General features: G+C 39.3%; 1 protein-coding gene across 4 annotated transcripts in view; it reads right to left on the reverse strand.

The window, feature by feature from the left end:
* Cdon (cell adhesion associated, oncogene regulated) overlaps positions 1-24,801 on the reverse strand; it is a 99,099-nt gene extending 74,298 nt beyond the window's left edge. The window contains exon 1 of one of the 4 annotated variants that reach the window (XM_023701466.1): positions 24,608-24,801. Coding sequence is in view for 1 of the 4 variants with exons in the window: in XM_023701463.1 (XP_023557231.1) it covers position 15,576 (1 nt within the window). In the remaining 3 variants the exon portion in view is untranslated. Of the gene's footprint in view, positions 1-7,014; positions 7,038-12,829; positions 12,852-15,575; positions 15,651-24,607 lie in introns of those variants that run through there. The other 3 variants (XM_023701463.1, XM_023701467.1, XM_004641398.2) reach the window with 3 other exon arrangements.
* Between the last annotated feature and the right edge of the window lie 932 nt (positions 24,802-25,733).

The raw sequence follows: 25,733 nt of genomic DNA on the forward strand, positions 1-25,733 counted from the left end.
CTCTCTCCCTCTCTCTTTCCCTCTCTCCCTCCCTCTCCCTCTCTCTCTGAATACTGAGGTCACAAAGAAGGGCTGGTATTTCCTAAGCTGAAGCTTTAAGGCCTTCCCTCCCACCTACATAGAAGGCAATTTGTTGGGATAACAAACTGCACTTTATATGCTGTCCAAGCTTAGCAGCATTTCTGTTGGCAAAGGGAGGCTAAAGGTATACCTCATCTTAGAATGGGAAAGGAAATACTTCCCCAACGTTTGCTTAACTTATTGTTCAGGCTGTGAACTTACTGCTTTTATAACCCCTCTTCAACATGCTGCCAGAATAATCCTTTGGGAAAAGTCCTTCCTGAATTTTTAGATTTGATTACTTTGCTTTTGAAGCATTGCCTCTGCTCTCCAAAGGACGATCGAGGCTGTCTTTTTGAATTATCCCTCTCCCCAGACACGTATGTCATACTTTCTCAGAGTCTGTCCTCCCCCCTCCAAGTTTAAGGAATAACTGTCTTTACTTTGTGAACAAAAATTTGGCTATTGGATCAGGATAGCTCTTCAAAAATAGAAAAAAAAAAAATATTGCTTGTTTCTTCTTAAAGGAATCTTATTCTGTGTGAAATATGCTCATTTCCTTCTTTCAAAACAGGATTTATCTCTATTTTCAAACTACCCATTTCAAAATATCTATTTATCAACTAATGAGAAAAATGAGTTTTTCATAGCAATTAAAAAGAAAAACTAGGGGCTGGGGAGATGGCTCGGTAGAATAAGCACTTCCCTGGTAAGCCTGAGTTCAATCCCCGGCTCCACAAAAAAAGAAAAACTAAAATATATTTACTTTAAAATTCTTGCAAGATTATTTTTGAGTAGTTTTAGTAGGGGAATCAAATGTGCAATACAGTTTAAAAAAAAACAAAAACCAAACACTGAACTACCTGGAATTCAATCCCATGCAATTTTATCTTACTATTAGGGTTTTTTCCATTCAGAATATTTAAATAAAATAGCTAAGAAACTAACATTTCCTATAAAACTTTTCAAAACAAATGCCAGTATTCTTTCGATCAGTTTGGCCCAGACATTGGACATCTACTTGGGATGTGATCCCGTGAGCAGTACAAGACAGGCCTGGCGTAATGCCTGTAATGAAGGAGATTGCAGCTCAACAGAAAAGAGGGGCATGAACCTAACTAAGTGCAGAACAAAGAAAAAAGTCGTAAGTGCAAAGAGAGCAAAAAGCACTGAGGGCGAGCTACAGGCACTCATCTTTTATTCAACAGATTCTCGATGCATGTCTACTATGTGCCAGGCTGTGGGCCTTGCTGGGCCTCAAACAAATGAGACACAGAATCCGCTGATACAATACAGACTTAGATCTAACATAGCAACTCTTCAGAGAGCAACTTTTTGCCATGGTAATTGTTGAAAAGTTACTTGTTTTCTTCTTACTCAGTGTAACAAATTTCCAACCAGAAACTCAAGAAAAACATTCTTAAAGGGGCGCTTGGCTATCACAGTTTCCAAGATGAACTCACCACTTGATTGGACATCATGATTTTTAGTTGAAAAGCATCACACAGGAAAGACTGGATTGCATGCTGTCTGGATGGCACCCAAACGGGGTGTTTTGCGGACACAAGCGCAGTGAGGACAGTGACCTTTTTCCTACTCTTCTGCCTGCAGTGGTAACCACCACTTCCTCAGGTCAGGAAGCTCCCTCGTGCTCAGCCTTCACTTTGCTGTAAGATGTTGTTCTCTGCTTTAACTTTATTTTTAAGTGCAACTTGTAGGCAAGATACTAAAGAACCTTAAAGAACTTGCTATCTGCAAGTCCATGTCTTGGTTCTCCAACCACTTTCAACAAACTTCCTCACAGTCCCTCCTTCACGAGCTACCACCCTCAAGTCTGCTCCTTCAACAGACAGAGCCAACCCAGTGTGTTTTATTCAAGAGCAAACTTTTATTTTTTATTTTATTTTTTTTCCATAAGAGCAAACTTTTAAATTGACTTCAAAGTACTGTTTAGCACCTATAGATATATTTTCATTGTCCAGTCAGTGTCCTTTTTTTTTCTGTGAAGATCGGCTCTCTCTGGTTAGGATGGAGCATGTCATGTTATTTTTCCACCCAAATCAACGAACACCGTTTTCACAAACACCATTTTCACAAGAAGGCAGAATTTTTAGGAAACAAAGCTTTTCAGAGAATAAAGCAGTTAGATGAGGGCAGGACTGGGTGAGCCACGAATACACAGGCAGCCGCTACAGGAAAAACGGAAGCTCACTTAACCCAGGCTTGGGGGATGAAGACTTCTCTGAGGAAAAAATGATTAGGGGTATCTGATGAATATATTTAGAGAATGAGATGAAGAGAAGAAGAGGAGCAAAGGGGATGGATTCCAAGCAGAAGAACAATTTGTAGAATCAGAAATAGAGGAAGAAAGTATGGTCTGGGGAAGAAAGTGAGAACAGGAGGATAACCTGTTGCGAGAGGTAACATTGCACCAGGAGAGAGAAATGAGAGCATAAAGAACAACATAAGGCACGTCATGGGGTTTGCCTTTCATCCCGACATAGAAAGTGCAAGGCTGTGCTGCAGGCAATGACAAGCTCAAACTCACACCCTGCACGATGGGAAATGGCTGAAGATTTCCATGAAAGGGAACTGATGACCTGTAGCAGAGAACTATCAAGAGAGAAATGTTAAAGGCTTTTTAAGTATTTAAAGCACAGACCTACACAAAAGATGCAAGAAACAGAATCGATAGGTGGGAACCTACTCACGTGTCCATTTCATTATTTCCCTCCCGCCTTGAGGAGGCTGCTGTCCAGACTCGGACTGATGACTGGAATGAGGTGCATTCGCCAAGAGAGGAGACCCGTGAGAAGCAAGGGCTCTTTCCTGGTTACTGTCTACAGAGTACAGAGGGAAGAGAAAGGATGGAGATCACCGGTGTACGTGGATGTAAGGGAGACCCCAGCCCAAGCCAACAGAAAGAGCATGACATTCTTAACAGATTTTGGTGGGGAGGAGCAGGAAATTTGGGGGTCCACAGCAGACAAGAATAACTATTGATCCAAAAGAAGGAAAAATTCTCCAGCTGAATTATTTTCTTTTATGTGTGTATGTATGTATGTACGTATGTATGTATTTGGTATAGGGTCTCGTGAGGCAGCCTGGACTCACAGTGACTCTCCTGTCTCTGCCTCCCCAGTGCTGGGATTACAGGTGTGGGCCACCATGCCTGGTTTCAGTGGCCAGGTAGGCACTTAAGACTGCTGAGCTATCTCCCCAGCCTTCCAGCTAAATTCTAAAAATTGCCAATTCCGAAGGTTTTGAACTCCTTAAAATCAGCCACACTATCATATTATTAAAGAAAAAATTCAAGAACAAAAAGATGGAAATTGATATCCCATGGATGCCATCAACCACTTAAGACTTTAAAAAAATGACTACTGAAATGTCATTAAATTTCACACTGATACACCTTTCAAAGGTAATCAGACTCAGCTTGAAGCTGTTCGCTCCTGGGTGATTACTCAGGGCTTTGATCAGTGATAGTCTTCATGCTGTCCTACGGGATATCCTACAATGAGAGGAACAGCTGGCAAACATCCTTCAGTGATTTTATAAGAGTACAGGGGGAGGGGCAAGGAAAAGAGGCATGGAAGGGGCTATCATTAACTGCAAAAAACACACTAATAGTTAGCATGTTATTCTGTGGGGAGGTATGTGGGTTCTTTTAAAAACTAAAGAATTCCTAAAAGCAGCCATGTGCAACTGACAGTGCATTCTCTGAGCTGCCACATAACTGTGTCAAGAAACCAAGGAGTACTATGAAAGAAGAAAGAGGGCATCAAACTTTACCCAGATGCACCAGCAGTAACTGGCAGGACTCTCTTTTTTTAACTGGGGATAGAACTTAGGCCCTTGCACTTGCCAGGCAAGTGCTTATCCCACTGCGCTATCTCCCTGGCTGGGACTCTCTTCTTACCAGAGAGAAGCCACTCAATTTGAAACACTGATGGCACCCACTGCATGAGCACTTACTAATGACTGCCGCATCATCCAGATCCGCCTTTACAGGGATGGCACCACAGACTTCAGGACCCTTCCCCCCACTTCTCAGTGGGGTCAGCCAAGCATACAAATGATCCTGCTGCCTGCAAAAGCGTTTCCTTTCACTCCAGACGGCCAAAAGTGGACAGAGAAAATGGAAGCGACTTGAAGTTATGGCACCAAAAAGGCCAAATGAGCAAAGAAATAATCAACTCCACATGAGCTACTTCAGCACCAACACAATGAAAAGGGACTAGGACTAACCCCAGGACAGGTCACAGGGATCAGGGGTCAGAGTAGAAAAAGGCAACGGCAAGGGGCTACCAGCTGCACCAGGCATCAATGTGGTCCTAATTATACACTTAAAGAGGGGTTCGGAGTAGAGCTAGGCTCTACTCACAACATTTGTGTGCTTTTTAAAAAGAACAATTCAAATGTTCTGTTCCACTCTTTCCAACAGAGACTTCCTTCCTGTTTCTGGAGTACAGAAAATAGAGAATTGTGCAGATAAGATAAACTTGGCATCCATGGTGAACTGTACAGAAGCATTAGGAATTTTTAAAAACATAGCTTCACAAAATATAGCTGCTAAAAAATTATCTGGGAGAGATTACTGGAAAGATAAAATAGCGAATTTCAAGGGGAATTTGATGCAAGCACTATAGAATTAACACTTGCTACAAATTCAATACTTGGTGGATTTTCAAGTTTGTCATTGCGTTGGCTTTGTGTGTAAAAATAAGGGAGTTATGGTAACCACAAAACAAATATAAAACAAATTTTTTAACTTTGCTATAAACTAGCTAAGCTTGAAGATACTGACGTTGTAAAGATGCCATCAGACACTTGGCTAACCTTCTTCAGGAGGAGGAGGAGGCATCTGGAAACATTTGAAAAGGAGCTCTACGTTAAGTAATAGGTAATATAATTAATACAGTTGTTTAGAAGTTCAGGCTTTGATTAGACCCTACCAAGTGCTACAGCAGACTAACGTGAGTACAGGATTTTCTCTGGCAATTACAAAAGACTCAACCTTGAGGGGCTTGGGTTAGATTTCATTTTAATAATGGGGGGCAGTTAAGGAGAAACTAATGTCCACAAAGTATATTCTATTATATGAAGTCTAGCATTTAGGTAAAAGCAAATAAGAAAATTTACAATTCTCATAAAAGTATCTTTGCTGTAGATAAACTCAAATCAATACTAGCTGCATACAACAAATCTCAAGTACTTTTGGGTTGTGGGAGCTGTGGTTGTGAGTTTCCTAGAGAACTGGAATGTACTGACAATAGTTTCCAACTACCTTATTCCCTCTTTAACATAAGGCTACATGAAATAACTGAGCAAGTCTGGATCCTTATGAGTCCCTGCTTTTCTCAAGTCGGTAATGGTAATTAAAGCAGACACAGCTTCATCAAATCCGCCACCCCACTGTGCAAGAATGCCCGTGCATGGATAAAGACACGTTCAAAAGCCACCACACGTGTCAATCAACAGTTATTGAGCAGTCAGTACACAACTGACACAAACTGACTGCTAAGTCATGACACAAGACACTCTGTGGCCTATATCAATGAAATGCACATTCCAGAAAACCTCACATCAGGGGTAGGCAGGTAAAAACCAAAGCAGTGATCGGATGAGAAAGTAGAAAAACAAGTCCACTGAGCTCACAATACCTTCGTAAACATAGCATGAAATTTTAGTCCAATCAGAGGAGCTTGCGAAGTTCTCTTTGGCATTAGGTCTGGTCTGTCTACCAGAAACACAGAAAACTTCGCTGGGACATCTCTGTTAAGCTGAGCCAGGCCGCAGCTGCTGCACCGGGCAACGAACAGGACAAGCAGAAGAGGACATACATTTTCATGCATCATGCACGAGCGCACACACACACCACACACACACACACGCACACGCACGCGCGAAGAATTAGAAAAGCTATGGCAGCAGACAGACCTAGTAAACTTTTATGAAAAACCTTTGTTAGTCATTTTCAGTATCAATACATATATAAAAGAATCATTATAAAATCATTCTCATTATGATTATACCTGACTTGTAATCCCACATTTTCTTAACCCCAACTTTATGACTCAATTTATTCATTATAGCTATTTTTAAAAAACCAGAAACTCACGAGCATTAAAAAAAAAGTGCCAAAACACTCTAAACGAATTCCAGATGTCCTGGCACAACAGCAGCAGCGGAAGCCCTTCACGCTGCGTCATCGCAAGGTGGAAGGGAAAACAGCAGCACAGCAGAAGATTGCACTGGCTTCACCAGGGCTCCAGGCCTGCGGGACTACCCGTTCCCAGGCTCACGACACTAACTCACTCGGGCAAGGGCTTCGTGCCTAATTATGTGTTAACAGTCCTACTCTCGATTCCGCACCGTGATTAAGCTCCCCCACATGAACCAGGTAGGACTAACTCAAGGTATTTAGAAAAACAAAAGATGCGTGGGGTGCTGGGTGATAAAAGTAAGATAAAGCAACAGAGATCCTGAGCTTACTTCCGAAAATGCTGAATTTCTGAGACCTTCAATTCTCGTATTATATGTAAACAATGTAATTTAAGATCTAAAAGTTTTTCTAAAGGGGACAATATGTCTTTTTTTAAGCAATATGTTGAAACAAAATTATTAGTTGCCAGTCCTATCTGGCATATTTTTTTTTCCTTAAGAATGTTATTCAAGCAGGGGCTGGGGAGATAGCTCAGTGGCATAAGTGCCTGCCTCACAAGTGTGAGGTCCTGAGTTTGATCCCCGGTGCCAAAAAGAAAAAAGAAAAAAAAAAAAAAAAAAAAAGAATGTTATTCAGGGAGCACTCACTAACTTAGTGTAACATAACAAGCTCTATATGAAAAGGGGAAAATCTCCACATTTTTTCAGCTTTGGATTTCTATGACATCTTACAACTGCTTTGATTAAATGTGAGGGAAAAAAAGAGAAACAGGAGCACGCATGTACCTCGCACACTACAGATGCGCTTCATCTCAGGAAGACTCCGACAACTATCCTACAAAAGGTGCAAGGGAAGAGCAGCAACGCCGTCCACAGTCCAGGAAACCTCGGCACCGAATAGCAGCTCGCGGCTTTGATGTGTAAGGGCAAAGTCTGTGTGTTCACTCAAAAAAATACAAAAAACTGAAGTTGCAAAGAAAAATAGGAGATGTCAAGTTTATAGTTTTATTGTCAAAATTTCAAAAAGTAGTCCCCTTTACTTTATATTCACATAGAGAAATGAGAAAAATGAGAAATTCACCTGCTAAACGTTCTTGCTTTGTAAGTGACATCAACATGTCACAGGGAAACCATCATTGAGGTATCACAGAATTCTGAGGGCACTATCACAAACCATCTACAATGGGAAACACCAGTCTTCTCATGAAGACTCAGTATTTACCTTAAAAAAGGATCATTATGACAAAAGAGCACTACCAATTTGTAAACTACGTAGGTGGAAAGGACAGGTTGAATCTGATCAGTCTACACTATGCGGCTACAGAACTACCACAATGAATCCAGTACTGCTTCATCACATAATCATCTCCTGCTTCTATTCCTAGCTGCTCTGCCAACTTAAATGAGTGCCTTAAGAATGCCCAGATGCGAGTGTGGGTGTTCTACAACATCAGATATTATTGTTTATCTGAATTACAATCTCTGCTTCAACAGCCTCAGGATGCAAATAAAACATACTACTAATTAAAATTACCATCAGCAGTACTAATACAACATCTAAACAGCAGTTTTTAAATAGAGAAAGGCTTTTAGGCGCTTCCTCCTATCCTCAGTGTACGGAATGATGAATGTGCCCTTTAATAAAGTGAGGTGTTCCATTTCTGATGGGAAGGACAAAAAGTCAGCTTAAGCTTTGGCCAGAGAAAGAACTGTACTTCATTTATGCTGTATTGGACATAAATCTTACACATAAAGAAACATGACACCTACCTTAAGAAATAGCAAAGAAGACACAATCTTGATTAATACAGCTTTATGATTATTTACTAAATTTAAACTATAGCAAAAATCTCCAGGCTTTGGAATGTTAATTATCAGAAGATTTAAAGACAAAATATTTGGATGCTGGGGTTGTAGTTCATTGACAGAGCAAAGGCCTACCGTGATTAAGGCACTAGGTTCAATCTCCAGCATTAAAAAAATAAATTTAAAAATATGTGTATATTAAAAAACACCTTTCTGTCCCACGTGTAAGTGCCAAAATTTTGCTAACCAAGAATATAAATTTTAAAAAATTAAGGCATGCCATCTAATCTCATTGTTTCATTAGAAAAATACAAAAATGGTAAGCAGCCAATAATTTCAGCATGCACGTGGCTTTAGGAAGCAATCGCTACATGGCTGGCGATTCTACTCCAGACAAGTATAAAAGCTCCATTAAAAAATCATGCTACTTTGAAGAAGAAACAATTAAAGACTTACATTTTCACTATCTTAAGTCAGTGGGAGAAGTTCAACACCACACATGTTTTATGAAACAGGCTAAGCCATGTGTCCCCTAAGATATCCAGCTTCAGATTTATATGACGTCTTAGAATCACTTTGCTTAAATGTGAGGGAAAAAAGAGCAACAGAGCACGCATGTGCCTCTCACATTACAGACCTTTTCATGCTGTACATCAGCTAACACAATCTTCTTAGAGCAGCAGTGTCACTCTCCTCAATATCCATAGGCCTCTGCCCCTCACAAAGCCCCAACTTGTTTTTGTTTTTTTTTTTGCGGAACCAGGGATTGAACTCAGGCCCCTGTGCTTGCCAGGGAAGCGCTTATCCCACTGAGCCATCTACCCGGCCTGAAGCCCCAACTGGTATCCAAGTCCCAACCCTTAAGTCCCATCTTCATAATTATGTTTCCCATTAAAGAAGGCCAAATGTTCAGACCTTTCAGGGAAGCTGGTGTTTCAGAGGCAGACGCCTGTCATATCCAGTCCTACAGTCAACTCAGAAAAGTATCCATTACACCCTGCTCTCTACGCACCACTTTAAAACTTGAGGATTTAAAACCTGAAGCAATAGCCTTGATTTTCAATTCAATCTGACTGCACGTGTGCACACATCAGTGCCCAGGATTCATAGAGGGAAAGTGCAGAATCTGACTCTATCCAACTATAAGAAAAAGAAAATAAATAAAAATAGGTCAGGTCACATAAATATAAGCTTCTTTGGGGGAGAAGGTACATGAGAAACTCCTGCATGTTCCACTCAGTTTTGGGGAAGCCTAAAAGTGCTCTTAAAAGAAAGGTTATTTTTAAAAATTTTCTAGTAGACTCAAATGAACTACACGTCAGGGCCACGATGAAGGAGGCGTCTGTGTACTCATCGCTGTATATCCAACACCTGGGAAGTTGTCTTTTTTTTTTCCTTGTCTGTTGTTTTCTTTTATTACCTTTTTTTTTTAACATTTACTTTAAAAAGAGTATAGCAATAATTGATATGTGGGAAGTGATCTTATACACAAAAATGCTTCATAAATTTTGATAAATGAATAAACTCACACTGCACAAAACCAAGCAATGTTTCCTGGGAAATTACAGAGTAACTTAAGAAACTACTGTTAATAATATCAACTGATTCCAGGCTGTGTGCTAGAGTACCAAAACCAGCCAGTATCAAATTGTTTTGGCTGGAAAAGGTAGCAACTCCAAGCAAGAACACCAAAGAGTTCTAGCATGCACATGGAGTACCAAATAAGTCACGTATACTGTCATAAAATTTCACGTCAAATACGTAGAGTGCCAGACACAGCAAGTGTTCAAGTCCAAAGTAGCTCTCTCACAGCTGATGCAAACTACCCAACGCATACGCTGTATGGGAGGGAGAGGTTGCTTCAGTTCAGCTTGAGAGGTTTCCGACTACAGGGAACTGACGCAAAGGCAGGGACTGCACGACAGAAGGGTAAGGTGCAGGGAAGTCGCTTGCTTCGTAGAGGTTGGAAAGCTGGGCTGGGGAGCAGGGTCGGGGGAGACAGACCCTTCAAAGGCAGGCCTAGTGACCCCTCCAGCTGAGCCTCAGCTCCTAACATCCCATTCAGCTGTGAGTGTCCGTGGGTTAACCCACGGTGAGTACAGTGCCTGCATAACCCAATGACCTTTTCCAGAGTCTCATCATTCAGTCAAGCTGACAATTACATTTAACCATCACTTAATTGTCATAGCCAACACAAATGATAAGGATGGTCAAACAACATAAAATAGCTGTTTAAGAGACTGCTTTATTACCTATTACCTGATCACTGATTTTATTTAGTCTTCTATGGAATATATATAACAATTTATTATACTTATATATAAATTTATAAATATAATAAATTATTTATTTCTATGCCAAGTTTTAAAAATCAATAGCAAATAGGTTATATTATATATAATTTAAATTAGGCACTGAGGTCAAGATGAGTAGCAAAAAGCGTGAGGCAGAACTACAGAAAACTAGACGAAGAAGTGCCCATAGGTTAAACGGGTGTTACCAAGTTCTTTAAACTTAAAGAACACTCAGAAAACACCAGAAGTGCTATTGCTTTGTTTACAAATAGAAATAAATCCTAATCTGCAAGACACCCATCGTGATCTGGAAGGCGCTGAAGGCGTAGCACAATCAGCCGCGGGTCAGTGGCAATCACTGTACTCAGAGTGGCTCTAAGGATCTGCAGCCAAAACAAATACAACAGACTCTTTGTCTATTTCTGACAGAGGTCAGCATTAGCAACTGAAGCATCAGTATTTTAGTATATAGTTATACTTCCTGCAACATGATAATCCTATCTATAGTCAAAATCAATAGCAAGATCTGCTAAATCCAAATTTGACCACATAAGGGTGCTAACACTCTTAAGAACCATTTTAAGTATATTTCAGACTAGACAAACAAGCTCAAATCACCAAACTGTTTTATAAATCTTAAGATTATCAAGTCAATTTGTTCTACTTCCTGCTAATATTTCTGTAAGTTTCCAATTTGGCAGATATAATTTACACAGACAGATGAGCCAGATCAGTCATCAGGCAATACCAATTTACTGATTTGTTTATATAAACAAATTTCATCTCCCTAAATACTTAAGATTAGAATTTTAAAATATCATACAAGTATTTAAATCAGGGCTAACAGGGGCCAGGGAGATGGCTCAGTAGGATAAGCACTTGACTGGCAAACGCAAGGATCTGAGTTCAATTCCCAGTTCCGCCAAAAGAAAAAAAAAAAAATTGCCTTAGCACAGAATTACGACACCTCCCTGAGGTATCCAGTGACCACATGCTTACTGACTGGAGGGGGAAGTCTCCAAATGCACACAAAAATTTTTACCAAATCTACTAATCTACTCCATGTCTACCTCTCACTTCCATTAGGCAGAAAGCAATTGGTTTGTATGGAAATGTGTGTGACCATACACACACACACACACACGCGCGCGCGCGCGCGTGCACACACACACAGTCTGCCAAAAAAAATGTATACACACTTAATAAAAAAAAAAAAAAGGGTTTTCAACAGATGGTGCTACCCTCCTATGAGGGTCCCTATAGGATGCTGCATCACACAGAAAACCTATTATGTTGCTGGCCCTTAGAGAAGAAACTAAAATGCATCAATTTCGTGTGCAGCAATCTCAGTGGCCAAGGTTCCCCAGAGCGTAAGGTCACCATACTAATCAACGTCTGGAGGCTGATGGCCACCACTGAGAGCACCTCTTATAATTATGGAAGCCAAAGGTAACTTGTATTAACCTCATGATGTCTCAATAAATTTAGTATTAACATATTTATGCAAGTTCTTCTTTTTCTGAAGTGTGTATATATATTTTTGGCGGGCTCCGTATATAACCAAACATGCTTTATGAGTTTATTATTGTTATGCCAAAGAATTGCAGCTACATTGGTGCTTCCATTTTACAAATGAGGAAAATAAAATGCAGAAAGCTCAGATAGCTTCCCTGAGAGTCCACAACTCATAAATGATGGGTGAGGCTGTGCTCCGGATGACCGCAGGCCTACGCTTCCCCACTATGCACACAGCCTCCTAATAAAAGCAAGCCCTGCTCACTGACTATGCTCAGGTCCACTCGCTTCAATGGAAACACAAGCCTCTTCTGATCCTGGAAGAATAAGCTTTTAGTTCTCCTGGTTTCTGACCTACAGAAGGATTTTGGGAAGTATACCATTCACTTAAAAACAATGTTAGTATGTTTCTGTACTACCAGTAAGTGTCTGTCGCCACTAGGCCTATCATATTCCAGATCATCAGCCAAAGACGAGACTTCCTCACCCACCTTGCATCTGGGCTTCTGAAGCACATCACTGACATGGGAAAGTCAGATATGCTACAGAATTCCATGACCTTCAAGGAAACTTTGAAACAGGTAAAAAGAAAAGTAGAAGTGAAATACCCTGGAGCTCATGGCAACACAGGCATGCCAAACTCAAAAGGCACAAGACACAGCAGGCGGGCGTACATACTTTGGGGACACATATTGCCTGAGTCCTATAATAACATGGGGCTCAGTACAAGAAGTATTAATACATAATTAAAAGATTTCATTGAGGGCTGGGGAGATGGCTCAGTGGAATAAGCGCTTCCCTGGCAAGCGCAACAGCCTGAGTTCAATCCCTGGTTCCGCAAAAGAAAAAAAAAAGATTTCATTGAATTTGGGAGGCATTATGTACATTGGGGTATACTTTAAGGTGTTTGGGTTAAATAATGGATTGATGCTTAAAAATAAGTGCACTGTTCAAAAGGAAAAACAATCAGGCGTGGTGGTACACACCTGTAACCCCAGCAGTCAGAAGGATGACACAGGAGGATCACCACAAATTCAAGACCAGCCTGAGCTACACAGTGAGTTCAAGGCCAGCCTGCATTATAAAGCAAGACTCTGTCTCAACTGAAAGAAAAAAAAAAAAATGGGAATCATGCTTGAAATCAAAATAACATAAAAATAACAAAAAACTTTGAAGCCATTAAACTCAACTGCATCAATTTAAAAATTTTAAACTAATTTTTAAAATTTTGAATTATATTAGCTTTATAGTTTTATATTTACTTTGGTTTTTTGTTGTTTTTTTTTTTTTTTTGGTTTTTTTTTTTGGCTCCGAATGCCTTCAGGACTGGTTTGGCTGGCTTGAGTTGTGGGGATCGAACCACAGCAACCTGAGCCTGACTGCTTTGTTGAAGCATTGTATTTACTTTGAAATTCATTTTAATTTCATCAGACACTCCCATCTAATTTATTTTGTATTAAATGAAGATTAGTATTATTCAATCAAAACTATGAATTTGTAAGAATTTTTCCTTTTGAAAAAGCGGAACACTATTCAAGTTGGGTGCAGCAAAATGCAAGACATGTCATCTCAGTTAAGACATGATGTTAATTAAAATATTATAGACTAACTAAATATATAACTACTTCCTTCATCTGGGTTGAGAATGTTTTTGAAGGATGAAATAAGAACTGTCGGGGCTGGTGAGATGGCTCAGTGGTCTAAAGCGCCTACTTAAACAAGCTTAGCAAAGCACAGGGACCGCGGTTCAATCCCCAGCACCACAGCCCCGCCCCCTGGTGGGCTGAGCTGGCCACACACACACACACACATAAATAAATAAATAAATAAAATTAAAAAAAAAAAAAAGAACTGTCATTTCAGGGCTGGGAGATAGCTTGGTGGCATAAGCACTTGCCTGGCAAGCACAAGGACCTGAGTTCAATCAGGTAAACAGGTAAAAAGAAAAGTAGTGGCCACAAACCATGCTGGCTTCAGCCGTGCCACACTGGAACCAGGCCTGGCAGCACATGCCTGTAATGCCAGCAGTGGGGAGGCTGAGACAGGAGGACCACTATGAGTCCGAACTGAGTAGCGAAACCCTGTATCAAGCAATTTAAAAAAAGAATAATTTCAAATACAAGATCATATTCCCTCAAATCAAAAAAGTAATGGGATCTTACAAGTAATATTCAACTCCATAAGAAAACTTTATAAATACAGGCAGTCAGGCTTAAACCTCTATTTGGTAGGCTTCAGATGGAGTATCTTAGACAGCCTCCACATTTGTAGCATTGTGGTGCATGTTTTCTGTGTACAAGTTCAACACCACTACAGAAAGTTCTGAGCTTCTTTGCAAACCAAGGCATCAGTGATGAAAATTTAATAGTGAGGCCAGTCTATCAAGAAGCAGAATGGGATTCTCACTAGTTACTAAAATTTTTTCTTATCTTCCTTAACAATGGCTCCAAAGCATGAGAGCCGTTATGCTGTCAGGAAGAAATCCATCTGAGTGAAAAAAAGTCATGGATGAGTGCAGTACAGTAAGACTTCTGAAAGACAGGAAGAATACATTTGCATAACTTTTATTACAGCATACACTCATAATTTATCAGCTATTTTTTTTATGAGCAGAATGTATTTATTGAGGGAAAGAAAGCTCCTGTACAAGAGAGGGACAGGAGGGGAGCCCGAGTGGGCTGTCCCCCATTTATCAACTATTTTTGAACTCACTTGTTGTTCCTGATTTATAAACTAAACTTTACCATAGATATGTATGTACAGAAAAATAATATGTATTGAGCTCTGCATCACCCAGTTTTAGCACCCACCAAAAGTCTTAGACTGTATCCCCTGCAGATAAGGAAGGGCTACTGTACAAATGTGCTAAATCTTCCCAAAATAAGGGTAGGACTGTCTTCCTGTCCTATGTCCACTTGCACTGAACAGTCAAATGAAAACAAGAAACAGTCTTCATTAGTTGGGTTCAATACACTGTTCAGATTAGATTTGAAGAGTTACCAAGAACATTTGGCACGTTCCAGCCACACATTGGCTCAATTTGTTGGTAATGAGAATAAGATAAGGCACAAATAATTTAACAAAAAGGTCAGCTGCACCACTCAATGGCTGAGATATACTATTACAATGTCCCAAGCCATTTTATTACAGTTAAAAGGTTGGAAACACCTTAAAAGCCAAATCCTCCCAAAGAATGCAATTTCAATAGAAAATGAAAAGGAAAATCTCTCACAGGTTAATAATTCCAGTATACTAAGGAATATATAACATCAAAGAAATTCATGTTAAGACAAATGTTAATATTAGAAGCAGGATCTCTAAGATTGCAACAATTTAATCATTTAAAAGTCAAATTCATAAGCGCCTACTTAGGCAAGCGTAGGGACCAGGGTGTGAGTCCAGGGGTGTGGTGGCGTGCACCTGTAATCCCAGCTCTAGGGAGGCTAAAAATAGGAGGATCATTATGAGTCCAAGCTGTGTAGTGAAACCCTGTACCAAATACACAAGTTAAAAAAAAAAAAAAAGTCAACTCAGGGCCAGGCACGTGATTCAGGAGCAGAACACTTACACAGTTTATGTGAAGCACTAGATTCCATCCCCAACATCAAAAATGAAAAGAAAGATAACGCAGAGAAGTCAGTTAACCTGCAGACTTAAAAATAGTATATTTTATTTTTAAGCCATTTAATTATAACCTAAGAAATAGCATACCTATCAACAGATATTACTTACTACAGAAAAGACTGCTTTACATTATCCTATACTTAGCAATTAGAGACCTGAACGACTGTTCACTCTTGTTCAGTTTTTCTCTCTGCAGATTAAAAAAAATAAAAGACAAGCCTCATCAATCACTTAAGAGAGTCTGGTTCTGATATTATATGAGCTCTGTCAACCTTAATTAAATTGCTTGCCAGATTGGAGATAAGTAATGACTTGGTTAGGTTAAGCCAGGCCAGAGTTTTCCTTCTGTAGTATATACATCTCTGGAGTGAAAATAAACAGCCTCGCACCTCTCACTGGGAGCCGTTCTCTGCTGTGATTACAGCCCGGCCCCTTCCAACAGAGGAGGAGGGAAACTGGCTCTGGGACTATCTATATTTCCTGCCTTCCTTTCATTCTGGTCGCCAAAACCATTTTTTAACTATTCCTTTAAACAACTGTTTTGATTTACTGCTAAATAACACAAATCACCAATGTTAAATGCTGTTGCATTAACATTTGTCTTTGCCACTATTAAACAACTTCTATTCTATATACAGTTTCCTATATGTAGGAAACAAAACAGAAATTGCTAACAATTAACAAAAGCAATACTGAGAGAAAACTACAAAGTTTGAATACATATTCAAACATATCCAAGAAGTGAAAAACCAAATTTTGTCTCACCATTGTCAGTCCCCTATGGATACAACTGTTTCAAAGACAAATACTAATGAGATTTCTAAAATATCCCCTTTACTAATTTCTTTAATACAATTGGAAATGGCTTTCAAACTTCATATTCATCAACAGAAATACACTGCCTACTCAAAGAAAGGAGTGAAAAAGCAAACATTCCAAAGGCTAGGGGTAAAAATAAAGTTACTTTTTAGGGGAAAGAGTCTAAAAATGCAAGATACCTGTGAGTCAGTTTTACTCCAGGCAAAATTTACTTCAATACAAAGTCAATACAATCTAGAATACAGAGTTTGCTTAGAATTATCAAAATCAAAAGCTTCTAATAATTTAATAAGGGCTGGGAAGATAGTGGTCTCAGTGCCTGCCTACCAAGCACAAAGACCTGGGTTGGATTCCCAGTACCACGTGCCAGCCCCAGAACCAGGCTGAGACAGGAGGTTCACTACAAGTCTGAGCTGAGTAGCAAGACCCTGTACCCAATAAATAAATAAATAAATGTTTTAAAAAAGAATATAATGGTTTTCCTCTATTAGGCACACACAAACGTGCAATTATAACCTAAAATAAGCCTAAAAAGAAAGACTAAACTTTCCAACACCCTTTCCCAACATTCAACTGAGACATTTTAAAAGATACCTGACTTGGAATTTGATTAAAGCTTTTGCATCTGATACCAACACTCATTTACTGTCTTCATGATTTCTGACTTTCACAAAAATTTTACTTATAGGGCCAGCGAGACAGCTCAGTGGTCTAAAGCGCCTGCTTAGGAAAGCTTAGGCAAAAGCACAGGGACTGCGGTTCAATCCCCGGCACTGCAAGCCTCACTAGCCCCGCCCCCAGGGTGAGCTGAGCTGGGAAAAAAAAAATTTACTTATAAGTAGCAAAAAAAAAAAAAAAGGGAAAAATGCACAATATCATGCAAAATACAAAAGGTTCTGTCAATGTTATTTAAGAAATTATCACCAGACATACAGGGAAGGAAAACATTATTCTGTGCAAAGAATGAAAGGAATCACTTGTAATCGCTCAGCAAGAGCTCAGGGACAGGGTATCCTGGGTGCCTAGGGCCTGTCTACATGCATGCTGTGCCCAGGCTAGGGCGGGACACTTCTTTCCCACTCTCCTGGAGGGGCCATTCTTGTAAGTCTGCAGGGCACCCCAGAGACAAGAGCCCTGCTCAGTAAAAGTAATACTTCACTCCTTTGTCACTGTATTATTTATTGTTAAATTCCCAAGTACACACACAGCACACATTCACTCTAGGTAAATCAGACACAAAATATGCCATTATTTCTCAAAGAATTTGAAAGAACCTTTACAAGTAAATGGGAACTTTGTCTACTACATGTGAAAGGATTCCCCCCATCCCGAACACTCACCTTTCAAATGAAGGGAAAAAGAACTGTATTTGTACAAATGAAACCCTAAAAACTGAGCTTTTCATTGTGTGTTGTTGAAGGACTACAGTGTTTTATATGTGGTGCCTACTGATTTGAGTCCAGGGCCAGCCAACATCTATAACTTCAACTAATTTTATTTTCTGTACAACTAGATAACAAAACACAAATCTGACCAAGTGACAGGTTCAGCTCTATAAAGTTGATCACTTATTTTTTTCCCCTAATAGTCTGACTATCTGGGATGAAAAATCAAAAACTAAGAAGTAACACATTGTTTCTTTAAAACAATTTTTACTATCATTTTCAAAGGGGTGTGGGGTAGGATGCATCAACGTGGCCTTCCCAACACTCACATTTGGAAACCCACTTTGAGAGTTATCTACGAGATTCCTACAAGCATCAGTGACATTCACCCAGTCAAATCCCTGAGCTCAAATTTATCTCAGAAGCCGCAGAGCACTGATATCAAATCTCTGCACAAGCTGTATTATACCATTAAAAACCCCACTGCAGCTGCTTCCATAGTAACAAATGTGAAATTATTCTAAGACCTAACCACTACAACAATAGTGCTTTTAAAATGCATCCTCTGGGCTGGTGAGATGGCTCAGTGGTCTAAAGCACCTACTTAGAACAAGCTCAGCAAAGCACAGGGACCGCGGTTCAATCCCCAGCACCACATGCCAGCCAGCCCGCCCCCTGGTGGGCTGAGCTGGCCACACACACATAAATAAAAAAAATTTAAAAATAAAATAAAATAAAATGCATCCTCAAACACAAAAGAAATAACAAATCATGGCAATTGTGTTTGCTAGGCTAATAGGAGACCACAGCTAGACAACCAGTCTTACAATGACTCAAAATTGGCTGTAGTCAGCCAAGGGAGTAAAAGAAAAAGAAAAGAAAAAAGCCCTTAGCATAAGTGTCTGATGCAGATTACATGAAATACCTATATAGGCCTATACAAATTCTTTTAGGAGATAAATCCAACTAAAATATAAACTATTTAAAATACAGTGATTAGAGCTTCAGATTAGGACTCAAGAGAAATGTTTGCTCTGTTTGTTTTTATTGTAACTTCTAAAAGGATTCATACTATTTTTAAAATACTCAATTTTCAATAAATAGAAATCAAATTATCAGAACAACTCTAATCAGATTATAACATGATTTGTAAATATGTTAAGTAAAGGTAATATATTTAGAATTGGGTTTTTCAAAATAAACCATCAGAACCAACTCAGAACCCAAGCAACAGAACTTTACTGTAATTCTCTTTACTGTAGAAAAAAACTTGCCACTTCCCTTGGAAAGAACAAGGTTTACTGGAGGAAACAATAAAATCACCTTAATCACACAGAAAGACACAACCACGAGGGGAACGATGGACACAGCAGAGCAGTAACACTTCAGTGCAGTTCCGCTAGTCTCGAAGTGTACTGGACACCAGACTGACTCCTGATGTATTTATTCTCTGTCCTTAAGTCAAACACCTCAATCACACTCAGATAGATCTTCACTTCCACACCATCAATCACAACACACTTTCAGTATGATGCAAGACATACTGCAATATCAAACCAAGTAAGTGAGGATGATCCCATTTTATAACTGAGGATGTGTCAGACCCACTCTTGTGCCCTCAGAGTCATGACCACGAGAGCAACAGTTCGAATGACTGAAAGAGGGGAGTGCTACGCATCTGCCTGGCCAGGCTGGAACTGCTCACGCCCTAATTCTTACTGCTGTTACTCACCATGTTGTTATTTTGTTATACACACGCCCTGAGGGGAAAACCAGGAGAAGAAGCCAAAATAAATGGGCAGGAAAAATGTCTCATCCCCAGCTCATGAGGCTAGTTCTCTTTTTATTGGAATAGTCTGCAAGTTCTGATGTCACTACAGTAATTCCATGGCCTGATAATGTAGCTCTTTACCCATTAAACATTTGCTCCCCTTGCCAATTCTACCTCCAACCAGGCAATGAGTATAATTACTCAGTGAAAGTATATCAACTTATAGTAAAACAGAGAATGCCGATTACTTTTATTCTTATACTTTAACAAAGCCAGTAACTGTCAGAAATTTCCCTGGCACGAGACAGAAATCGTAACGCACTTCTTAGGATGTATACAGCCTGCAGGACCCCATAATACAGAGCATTTGCAACACGGAAAACATGGTATCAGCTCTCTAGGCACCAAGAAAAATATATATACATTTTACAGAAAAAATATATACATTTTAAGTACAAAAGCTTGTTAAAATATTTGAAATATTTGGGAAACATTCCAATAATAATAATGTGACAATGTCTGTCTTGACATTTCTTATTGTTGTTATTGTCTAAAGCTTTTTATAATCTTCATTTTTTGAAGCTGCAGTACCTCACTCTCAACTTGAAACGAAAGTCATGATTTCACTGGATTTTTTAAGAGCAAAACTGTGCGTTCACATCATTCACAGATCTAAAGCAGACGGCTTAGCATCTTCCTACTCCATCCATATGCTCCACCCAGCTCATCAATATTATTTGGCCACTTGCTATAGAAGTAAATCTTGGGCTTTACTCCAAGATCAGAATTCACACTTGACCATCACCCACCCACAATTCAAATGAGTTTCAGTGCTATTCAGAACATCTGAGTATTAGGTTATTGGTATGCAGAGTGCAAGGAAAGGATAAAGAAGGTGACAGGGGAACAGGACATCTCTGTCTTTGAAAAGTAAGGATTTGACGTACATGTACGCACTTAGACATCATCTAAGTACCATGTGAGTTGTGTTCCCAACCTGCAGGAGAGAAATATCAAAGCTTGACACATCCAAGGAATTCAAAATAGCTGGGAATAACAGAAGCACCAGGCAGGTAGTTAACTGTGCACAGGGTGGTAAAGACCTATACTGTAATAAGTGAGCAATTCAGGGACGTGGAAGGATTTCCAGGGCAGTAGACACATGAGCAGATTTATACTTGAGAAACATATTACTCTGACAAAATACAGAAAAATGACTGTTTTGGGAGGAGGAAAAACCAAGACTAGTGACAGGAGAAGAGGTACAGTTTAAGCAGGGGTCACAAAGTATTTCTTCCTCTCATATCGTGTATCTCTTCTCTTCTCCAAATTCTTGAAAATGATGGTGGGAGGGAAAGATAATGGTAACACAGAAAAGATAACAGCAGCTTACTTAGAAGTTTTGGGAAGATGGTGAGGGTACCTGTACGCATGTATACCTTGTATGTATATTTGTATGTATCAACAAATATAAATAATAAGAAAGCAATATATTAGCTCACTTTACAGAACAGAAATTTTGGTGACTTGGCATTTTAGACTTCCTCCAATCATTCTAAATACCAATTACTAATCATAAAGTACTGCATTTATAGATACAAGATATGAAACCAGCTAAGTTAAATACATACGGATCCCAGAAAGATCCTAAATAGTTCTGTTGCTTGGGAAGGTAACTGATGCAGGCCTTTTTCTCCTAATATGAGTTATTTTCCTCTCCTAAAACCGAAGTTTAGATAAATGTGGGTGAAGAAAAGACAAGCATTTGCTAATTTTCACTTCCCATCTAGTTTGCTGCAGGAATGGATACACTGGAGCAACTCGCGGCCTCCAGCACATTCTCAGTGTACTGATCCTATGTATCAAAAAGGTTGTAAATACTATTACTTGTGAAGCATTACCATGTCAGATATTAGTCTATCTAGATATATTTAAAAAGTCCCAGAGGCAGTCCCCATCTTTAAGTTGGGGTAGGTTTGGAAAAACATAGTTCTACAATGGCTATTTTGGAATTTGGGACACATCCTCTCCTTCCAGAACTATGTATATGGTAGGTATACAGACTAGTTATACCACAAAGCCCATTTTATGGAACTTCAGTGCTTTTACAAAGGTCTTCTGAGGTCATTTGGTCCAGTTACCCACAGAAAAGATTCTTTCCATGCTATCCTTTGCAAACACCAGTACAGCATATGCACTAATAAGCAGCTTAAGCCCTTCACCATATCCTTCCATGACAATGCTCTATTTGCTAGATAGTTATTCTTCCTCTTGGAACATAATCTGCATCTCTGAGTGCCTTACTGAACAAAAGAGGGATCATATCACGTATCACCTATCACTACTTCAACTCTCCCATCCCAGTGACCTGGGCACGGGTGGTATAAATTAAGAAGAAAGGGGAAACACATGCTGCTCTGGAGTAGAGGGGAACCCATCCCTACACACAGCTATCTGGGAAGAAAGACCTGTGTCAAGGACCTATGAACAAACAGTAAGATTTAATACATTTATAAGTGCTGAAAAATACAATGTCTCCTGAGAGAAAAATGGCTAGTGTCCAAGGAGAATACCCGGAATATCCTTCATCAACATTTCCAATAAGAGAAATATGAGCTATTAACCACAACCAGAGTCCCCTCCAAAACGTGAGGAGAAATAAAAACAGTGCTGATTCATCTATATCATTTTGTATTCTTGTCTCACTGCTTGTGAAATAAATATTGTTTAGCATATTGGGAAATTGCGACAACACAAGCACAAGTTCTAAAACTGCAAGAAGCAGTCTGACAGCAATTGTTACTAAGCTGGTCACCAAAACCCTTCTCCCTGATGTAAGTATGTGGCACATTCTGCAAAATCTCCCCGGAGTACGAAATCCTAGCTCTACTTTTTTTTTTTTAGGGGAGTAGGCTTTTTAAAAATTATATTGTTTCATTTTTAATTTAAAAATATTATGTTAATGTTGGACTACTAATTACTTCTGCCAATTCTAAGAACTGCTTAGGGCATTTATACACTGTCTTAAATGTTTCTTTTTCCCTATTTTGAGTCTCCTTTCTCTTGTGAAAACAAATAACAAAATGAATGTAATTATCAGAGGATCTGACTTATGAGTTGTGACTGAAGGTAATCACAGTACCTTCAACTCAGTTTTATGTACAAAGATGAGGTTACAGTCATTTTTCTAAGATACCCACTAGAATCTGATTTCCTAATAATTCAAAAAGAAATGTCAGTGTCTTTTCTCACCCAACCTGCAAATAAAATGAAGTCCTACAAATTTCAAAATACACAAAAACTCTACAGTGATGTAAAGCCATGACTTAGGACCATTTATAACACAAAGTCTCACAGACACAATGAGATTTTCAGGAAAGTGGGCATGGGCATGCCGTGTATGAGTCCACATTCATGAAGTTCAAGAACAGGCAAAACTTGCCATCCACAGCGAGACTAGTCAACTGCAAAGGAGAGAAAGGACTAAGAAAGGGCAGCAGGGAGCCTTCAGAGGTAAAGGAAATGCCAGCTGATCAGCTAAGGGTCACCACAGGTGTGCTCATGTAGAACAATCCATCTAGCTGTTCACGCTGTGTATGCTAGTTGTGTACTTATAGATGTATATTGTTATATTTTTCCTCAATTGAAAAAAACATGCAACACATTGCCTTCCAAGTGCGTTCTTGTTTCAACTAGAAATTTCAGAAGACTTTAACACATCAAGACTGCAGCAGTTACGCACTGGTACTGCCTCCCAAGAACACCTCATTATTCAGTAGTACTTCAAAGTAACTGCTTCAGAATCAAAGCAGTACACTAACAGGCCCAGGAGTTCATACAGATAACAACAGCTAACATTTATAAAGGCTTTACTATTTGCCAAATGTTTTAGTCTCATTATCTGATTTAATCCCCATCACAGTGGAAGAGACTGCTGGCTTCATCCCCATTTTACAGATGCAGAACCCAAGGCTAAGTCAAGATCACTGCTCAAGTTCAAACAAACGATAAGGGGCGAGCTGGTCTATAAACAGAACTGAAAAGCAAGCTCTGTATCAACTTCTTAGTTTTCTGTTTGTATTATGGTAACACAAAAATAAAATCAACCACAGAGATCCAAGCAACAAAACACAAGCAGACTATGTAACCTAAGGCAATAATATAACCAGTATATATGGGGCTCCTCTTTTAGAAGGCAAACCATTGGCTCCCAAGAATTGAAGATTCTACTTCCCTTCCAACTGATATACAGTAGAACAAAACATTCTAGAGAGTATTTTTCTTTTTTCCAATCATCTCTAGCCATCAAAATACAGCACACACTAAGGCAACTAACATTCGAACCAGAGAGGCACTAAGCTCACTGTTTACTCAATTCATCTGATAGTCTTTCCAATGTGGCTGTACTAGTAAGAAGCATATCCAGGATTAAGATGGGAAAGATTAAACATGTTCTTTCTAAAAGGCTTCTTTTTCCTAAACACATTGAATTGTCAGGAAAATTGAGCACCGGACATGATAACAGAATGAAAAGAACTATGCAGAATATACAACATGATTTTAGTCAGCAAAAAATAGTATCAAATTAATCATCAAACATGTTACTGCCTTGTGCATTAGTTGGAAACTATTAGCACTGGATTCCACATTCTCAGAAGAAAATCAATTAACTATATCACCACACCACTGAGAACTGGTCTCCTTGTAAAGTACCCAAGACATACACTGGGTAATAATATTCTGAAAAATTGTTTCCAAAAACTATCTGGGGGGAGGTAGGAACGATGGGGAAAAGGAAATATGTTATTATTTCTCAAAATTCTTTTCTAAAGATTTTATGGTTTTATTTTGGTGGGGCTGCTAGCATGTCTACAATTCAATCCCTCAAAAATACTAGACATCTGATAAACTTAGAAGCCAACTGAAAAGAGTCACATGCTAAAGGAATTTAAATTATGTAACAATAACTTAACAAAGCACAGTAAAATCTTATCAAAACAAAAAATAAACTAAAATATGCCCATTCACATAAGCATTTTATCTCTACAAAAATCTGACTTTGTGCTCAAAGTTTAAGAGTTATTACACAATCAACTCTTACAGACAAGACCAAACTGCAACAAGATTTTACATATTTATCAAAAGATCATTCAAAGAAAACTTACCAGGTCTGCAACGTGTATATGCTTGTGCCACGGAGGGAAAAGCAGAAAAGCACCTTTCCGTACTGACACCGGGGTTCACTTCCGTGCTAAAAACACATCACTGCAATCCTGCTTATGATTAAGTCTCCACTAGCAACGCACCTTTGGGCCGGGCTTTTCTCTTACAAGATAAGCTATTAAATCAGCCTTGATTTCAGATCCGCTAACATATGGAGCCTTCTAGCCTTTTCTCCGCCCTCGGCTCCTGTCCTTCCAATCACCACTCTGCTCCACTTCCTACACACACACACACACACACACACACACACACACACGCATACCCACATACACACACCCCACATCACCACATACAAAAAAGGCACTGCAGGGCAGAAATTCCTCAGGTGCTCGCTAATGGAATTCCCAGGGTCTTGGAGCCGCTTGCTTCGGGGATCAAGAGCTCTCATAGCCCCTGCTGGGGTAAGGAGCAGCGAGTCTGTTCCATTTAATCAAATACAGAATGAATTTTCAGCTCTATTCACTAGCTTGTCTCCAGGGCTCTCAAAAGGCACCAGGCAGCTAGAGTCACACACATGTGGCTCTTTTAGGCAAGTATAATTAGTTTGATTTTAAAAAGCCACATTAATAATATCACCTCAGGACCATTATTCAGGGGCCAGATGACAATGATACTGTATGTTTTAAACCCAACAATGGAGGGAAAGAGCACTAACAATGAAAGAAAACTTGAAGGATTAAAACAACCCAACAAACCAGGTTTCATTTCATTGTAACCCAGTATTTTAAGTGACATTAAGTATATTCTATATACTATCCTTTATTTTAATAGAAAATAATCCAGCAAAGCCCTCCTCCCTACCCTCTTGTGAATTACTGAACTCATGAAAAATGCACAATAAAATATTATCACATGGCGCTTCTATGTACAATGTAAAAAATTAAAAACAATAAAATAGTTTGTAATTCCATACAAGTTAGTAACATTTCTTGGAAAAGGTACCAAATAAAGTCCTTTGAAGCACTACATAAGCAAGTCCTTCAAAGCACTACATTCAGCAACCACACCCCAAATTCTGTTTCTAACTGAAGTAGTTTGTATCAAGCAGTAAGATCATGTCTCTAGAGA

The sequence above is a fragment of the Octodon degus genome, unplaced genomic scaffold (assembly GCF_000260255.1).
Source record: "Octodon degus isolate 3935 unplaced genomic scaffold, OctDeg1.0 scaffold00136, whole genome shotgun sequence".
Taxonomy (NCBI): Eukaryota; Metazoa; Chordata; class Mammalia; order Rodentia; family Octodontidae; genus Octodon; species Octodon degus.